Source organism: Nicotiana tabacum, chromosome 23 (assembly GCF_000715075.1).
Source record: "Nicotiana tabacum cultivar K326 chromosome 23, ASM71507v2, whole genome shotgun sequence".
Lineage (NCBI taxonomy): Eukaryota > Viridiplantae > Streptophyta > Magnoliopsida > Solanales > Solanaceae > Nicotiana > Nicotiana tabacum.
In genome coordinates, this window is record NC_134102.1 from 82,502,052 (window position 1) to 82,508,923 (window position 6,872).

The following is a 6,872-nucleotide window of genomic DNA, read 5'->3' on the forward strand; positions in this document are numbered from 1 at the left end:
TTTCCTTGACACCGATTCGACCCTGTGAATAGCTTCCTGGGATGGCTTGGGCTCGATCATGTTTGGTGCATAGTTCTGGTTTCGAAGCTGTGCTAACGCGGCTTGTTGAGCCTGCAACATCTCGAAGATCATTCGAAGGCTGATTCAGTCTTCTTCGCCTCCATGTATACTCTGAGCGACCGATCGAACATTCATGCAGACGCTATTCTCGGGATCGACGATCAAATTTGCATTAATGGCTTTATGCGAGCTGACGTCGATCGGATCTATTGTCGGAACTCCATAGTCTTAGGGTTACGTTTACATAGACAGAGAAGGAGAAGTCATCATAAAGAAGGATGTATTGGGAAAAGCTGAAGGTATTGGTGCGGGTTCTTACGGTCTTCAGTCTCTATTTTGCTTGGTCTTGATCTTGGCCGATCTCGATCTTGATCGGTCTATGGGTCACGAGCTCGGCAATCTAATTCGCATCATGACTCGATATTACACGAGGTTGAACCTTTATCTATCATTTTCGAGTCTCGATTAGTCATACATAGGACAAGCTCGGTTTTGACCGTATAAGCTCATCAAAATAATTGTCAAAAATTTAGCGAAGTAAATAGCAAGAAAATGGGGCTTGGAAAGCCGTTGTTGAAGAGATTTGGGAAACAAAGATTTTTATTTTTTTTATGTTGTCATAAGGGAACCCTAATTAATTAATTACTTGGCGAATAATTAACCCATTATGGAAACTTTCTGAAATACATTAGGGCATGCATTATATAAGTAAGAAGGCCTCTAATGAGAAGTCGTCGTCTACTTTTATCCTGTGTTAGGTTTACGTACTAAAGAGAAAGAAGTAAAGACTGCATTCTATTCTCATTGCTAGGGTTAAGAATACGTTTACATAGACAAAGAATGAAAAGTCATCAAAGAAGAATGTTTTGGAAAAAGCTGAAGGTATTGGGTGCGGGTTCTTACGGAACGGTGTCTCTTGCAGCACCAATGGATGGTTCGTCTACTTTTACAGCAGTGAAATCCGCAGAAGCGAAGGATTCGTCTTCGCTTTCAATGGAAGGAGGAATATTGGATGCGCTGAAAGGGTCTCCATACGTAGTTCAGTGCTTCGGAGAAGATGTAAGCGTCGAAAACGGTAAACCCACTTATAACCTCTTGCTTGAATATGCTGCCGTTGGCACTTTGCATGATTTAGTTGATATCTACTCTAAGTCTAAGACGATGCTCGAAGAATCAGAAGTCGCATACTATTCTTTTCAGCTTTTAACAGGGATTTCTCATGTTCATCGCAAAGGGTTTATTCACTGCGATCTAAAGCCGAGTAATATACTTGTTTTTCCTACTATCGATCACGAATATGATAGTATTGTGGATGTGCGCCTCAAGTTGGCCGATTTTGGACTGTCTTTGAGAGCGGTAGAAAACGAAACACATACATATTGGGATAGAGGCTCAAAGAAGTGTCGTCATAATAGAGGGACTCTTCTTTATGCTTCCCCAGAATCTATAGCTTGTGGGATTCATGGTAAAGCCGTTGATATTTGGGCACTTGGTTGCATAGTTGTAGAGATGATCACAGGGAGGCGGTTATGGTCGTGTTGTGAAGGTATTGATGATTTGGACTTCAAGATTACACATGAACAACCTGTGATTCCGAGTAACGTTTCTAATATATGCAAGGACTTTCTGGCCAAGTGTTTTGAAAAGGATTATAATTGGAGATGGACTGCGGATATGCTACTCACTCATCCGTTCATCAAGAGTGCTACGTCGTCGAGTAAATATCATCCAAAAGATCATGGGCTGATGATAAGTAATAGGGTTATTATTAACCCTTTTAGTCAATATCGCAGAAGTTGGGTTTCTAAGCAGCACTTGTTTTCAACGTGCTTTCAAGTGCCTTCAAATGATAACTTTGGTATTTTTCCAGCAGAGAATGCACAATCTAGTAAGCTAGCATGCAACTGATTAATTTACTTTCTCTTTGATTGTAAAAGAACTAAGTGGGGCTCGATCAGTAATATGTTTGCTTGCCTCTTCAGACCTTTGGATATGGTAGTTTGCTTTTCAATGTTGACATAAAAATATTGTCAACGTCATTTTGTTGTTGATACTCATTAAAGCAAATAATTTGAATAATGTTTTTGATGTAGTAATAATGTAATCCTACGTTTATTTTTTCTGAGTCAGTTCATTGTTAATTAGCATCTAATTAGTACATATATACTATTTATATGCGGCCAAAACTGATGCCTTAGATAGTATTTTCTTCAAATCTTTGTGTCTCATTGTTTCCATTTCCCTAAGTTTTTTGTACTAATAGACAGTAGACACATCCCATTTTAAGTCAATAGTTCAGGTGTAATTAATTAAAGCTAGGTGTTAACCATGGTAAAAATAATAGATATGTTATATATTTACTCAGAAAAGATAGATTTGGTAATCCCACTATTGTAGCTACTAAATTGACTTTTTATTGTATGACCACTTACTTTGTTCAAACATCCATGTGATTGCTACAGCATCTATAATACATGCACCATTGAACAAAAATTAAATAAAATTCTGGTAAAAACTAAAAGAGAATTTTTTTTAAAGCGGGAGGATCTAAACTTATGTACTTCTCTTAAAGATTGAAATTCTTTTCTAAAGTATCCAAATTAGTTCGAAACAGCTTTTACCGAGGTGAAATATTCCACCTGATGCTGATTGCGGCTTGCGGCTTAAAAATTTTAAAGAACTAGTAAATTTACCCGTGCTTACTAAAAATATGATTCCCTTTATGTGAATTTATTTTGTTTTTAGTCTTTCAAAAAGATTGATCTTTTTACTAATTTAGAATTAGTTTAACTTTAAACTTTTTATTTTTTCTTAAATTTCGTGCCCAATATAGATTCATATAAATTAAAACGGCAAAAATAATAAATTTCTAAAAAGATCAGCAGGTAAGTAACAAATTTAGATATTATTGCGCTGTACTAAAAATATAAATAAATTTCTAAAAATATCCGGAGGTTAATAACAAAGTTAGATATTATTATCTTTTGTTTGTGTGAGAAGGAAGCCGCTTATAATTAACATACATTTGATTTAATTCATTAATTTGGTTTATTTACAACTAGTGAAGCTTATTTAGATTTTATATAATAAATAATATTTAAAGTATACTAATATTAGATAATTAATTAATAAGATATGGTATATTTTAATAGAAATCCAATTTTTGAAAGTCGTTTTTAGTTACCAATATAATTTTAAATATTATTAAAGGAACGAAAAGGTCTATTGCACTTTGACTGTCATAATAGATGTCATACTTCTTTTGATGTAATCCAAGCTCTCGAAGGAACCGTTTCAGCCAAACCATCTCCTTTCCAGCTTCAGTAGCGGCAATATACTCTACTTCAGTTGTAGAGAGTGCAACACACTTCTGCAACTTCGACTGCCATGATATAGTTCCCCCTGAAAAAGTGAACAGGTATCCTGTAGTAGATTTACGATTATCAAGATCACCTGCCATATTAACATCTGTGTAGCCCTTCAAGACTGGATCTGATCTCCCCAAACACAAGCATCCATATGAGGTTCCTTTTAGATACCTAAGTATCCACTTCACAACTTTCCAATATTCTTTTCCGAGATTATAAAGAAACCTGCTAACAGTACCGACAACATGAGCAATATCAGGTCTGGTACATACCATTACATACATCAGGATCCCGACGGCACATGAATATGGAACTTTATCCATACTTTCTTTATCTTCCTTTGTTGTAGGACACATTATCTTGCTCAACTTCATATGACCTGCAAGAGGCATGCTAACTGGTTTATCACTTATCATGTTGAAGCGTTTAAGTATACGTTCAATATACTTATGTTGTGACAACAACAACTTACTATTTGTCCTATCTCGGATAATCTCCATTCCTAGAATTTGTCGTGCTGGACCCAAGTCTTTCATGTCAAATGACTTGGACAAATCTTCCTTCAACTTGGCAATCAACTTTTTGCCTTGTCCTACAATCAACATGTCATCCACATATATGTAACGACCCGGCCGGTCATTTTACGTATTATAACCTCGTTCCCCCCATTTACTGCTTAATTTATGCTTTACAGTTATTTTATGACTTACCAGGTTATTGGTTCGGGTCCGGAAGTATTTCAGGGTGAAATGAGACACTTAGTCTCATAATTGAAAACTTAAGTTAGAAAACGTTAATCGGATGTTGACTTATATGTAAACGACTTCGGATTTAAATTCTAATGATTCCAATAACTCTGTATGGTAATTTTTGGCTTAGGAGCTCGTCCAAAAATTATTTTGAGGTCCGTAGTGAAATTAGGCTTGAAATGGCGAAAGTCAAATTTTTGGGAAGTTTGACCTTCCTTATCGTGCGAAATTGATTCATCTTGAGCTATAACTCTTTGAATTTCTTCCACGCATTCGTATGCGCACACGAGCGCTCAGTATCAGCTGTGTATCGTCCGCTTGTGATTCTATGAACGAGGTTCGAGAAGTATATTATGTGTTTCGGTGATGGACCAGTCTGGAGGACTTGAGGCCATAGTTAGACCGCAGCTTAAGCTCGGTAGCTTCAGTTGTAACTTGTACATTTGGACTCATATGTCCGGTAATGTCCCTACAAGTGGAATTTATGGTTCGGTGAGCGGTGGAATGGCCTTGTGATGAGTATGTTGTGACTGCGGGATGTGTTAAGACGATTTGAATGTGACGAGAAGTGTTTCTTTGAAGTGTAAAGGAAGGCCATTGGGTGCTTGATTTTTATTTTGATGTGACGTACAGTCTCGAGTGTGAATGTTTTGAAATATCTTTCACGTTGTTAAATTTTGGGGAAAATTAAATTCTTGTGTCTAGTTAATGAGTTTGGACTCAGAAAGATTAAGTGATTTCATAGTAATTGTGGTTGCGAAAGGGTATAACAAGATGCCAATTTGAGACTAAGCAGGTGGATTATCTCTTGCGGAGTAATTTACGTAGGTGTATTCCTTATGATGTGAATAGATAGTTTCTTTTCTGCCAGCAGGGCGTATGTGTTAAGACTTGAATTTGAATATGGTTGAGAAAGTTGACTTGAGTGTTAAGGGAATGGATGCGAGCTTAGCGGGCGATTGAGGTATTTTTATGATTGGCATGATATGAGCTTGAAAAGAATTTTCGTTGAACTGGTTGCGGTATTAAGGCAGTAATAGAGTATGTGTATTGTGAGTTATCGAGTGTTTTAATCTATGGCTTTGAGCCAAGTGGGAAAGCCTGCTATTGACAATTCAATTTCATGGTTATATGTAAAGGTTTAATTTTAGGTTGAGGCGTATTTGTGGTTAGTTATGACTTGCATAGGTGGAGTTCGAGAATAACTCGAATAAGGAAATTTCTGGATACGGGTAATATTGCGCTTTATGAGTATATAAAAATTGTGGGATGAGTGAGTTGTTATTTGTAAATGATGTAGTGCGCACGGAGTATGAGTTTGCTAGGTGGTATTAAAGTAGAGTTACTTCTTTGAGTATTGTTGTGCTAATGGGGCACGTATCTTTTAAGCCCATTTGGACGGTGTAATTTGGATTTGAACAAAGGGGGAGACTCTCGAGAAAAGTTCCAATAGGTTCGAGGTTTATATATAGCAATTGAGAATTTCTCCGGACTTGTGTATGGATAAAAATCTGAGACTTGCATTTGATGGTACCTGGACTTGCGAAAATTCCGTATGACTATGGATTCTACATTTTTGTATAAGGAAGGTAAGAAGAACAATTTCATATTCACATAAGGTATTTTCAGAGTGAGTGTTACAGTTGTGGTATTTATGAAAGTGCTTAAGAAGAATACAATTGCTTATGGGACGTAGGGCGTCGTAGTTCTATGCTAAGGTTTGTGGGGTGAGTTGTGGTTAAAGATCGTGTCGTTTTAGCAAGGAGAAGTATCAATCTGAAGACAAATTCGGAAGGGGCTCGGAGAAATAGGACAACTTGGTAGTAGGTTGGATCAGTATGGTAATGGATATGATCTGTTCTTTGGGTGCTTATGATGTGGGAGGCTTTTCTACAGGTGCTTTGTAGAAATACTCTTGGGTTTGGCGACCTGCATGGCTTGATTATGTGCAAATGGATTCCAAGGCATTCTCGAGGATTTCTACCACGGTTTGAGATGGGTATTTTCCTACCGGCCTGAGGAGCATATTGAGTATTGTGATTTTCTACCGGATGGGATCAAATGGAAGGCTTTTGGCTGATCGGATATGTATTCTACTTGTGACTCCGAATGATTATGGGGTTCTCGTATTTTTCATATGATGTCATGATAGATGTGGTGTATTGTGCGGGATTAAGCTTTATATGTACAAGGTGGCAGTTCATTCTTGAAGGGAAAGTCACGAATTCTGGACAGAATGGTCAGCTTTATATATTTAGATGAATGTTATAATTGGTTGATAATCCCTGAGAAGGGTGCGCATTTCAAAATGCGCATTATGTTTTGACTTTCGTATCTCATCGGTATTGCGATACTCACCTAGTTTATAGACTGCTGATATTCAAATTATTAATATGTGGCACGGAAGAATTATGAATATATTTTTAGTGGGATGATCGTGCATGAAGGATGTGATAGTCATTCGAGTGTTGGCTTGTGATCAATTACAATGGTTCAGGTATTCTATGAATTTGGGGAACTGGGAGTTCTCAGGAGCATATTGTTTCAGGGTTGCGGCCTGTTCGAGGTGAGTATTTTATTTAAACTCAGTGGAGGTACTAGTTACATTAATTATTTGTGATGACTACGCGCTACGAGTATGTATATATATACGTGAGGTTTGATCCTATGTGCGGGCATCGGGGCAAGTATTCAG

General features: G+C 37.2%; 1 protein-coding gene across 1 annotated transcript; it reads left to right on the top strand.

Annotated features, from left to right (window-relative positions):
• Nucleotides 1-921: 921 nt before the first annotated feature.
• On the top strand, nucleotides 922-1,968 carry LOC107831639 (mitogen-activated protein kinase kinase kinase 20-like). The gene has a single exon (XM_016659419.1). The coding sequence runs from the start codon at nucleotides 922-924 to the stop codon at nucleotides 1,966-1,968; it is 1,047 nt and encodes a 348-aa protein (XP_016514905.1).
• Nucleotides 1,969-6,872: the final 4,904 nt, after the last annotated feature.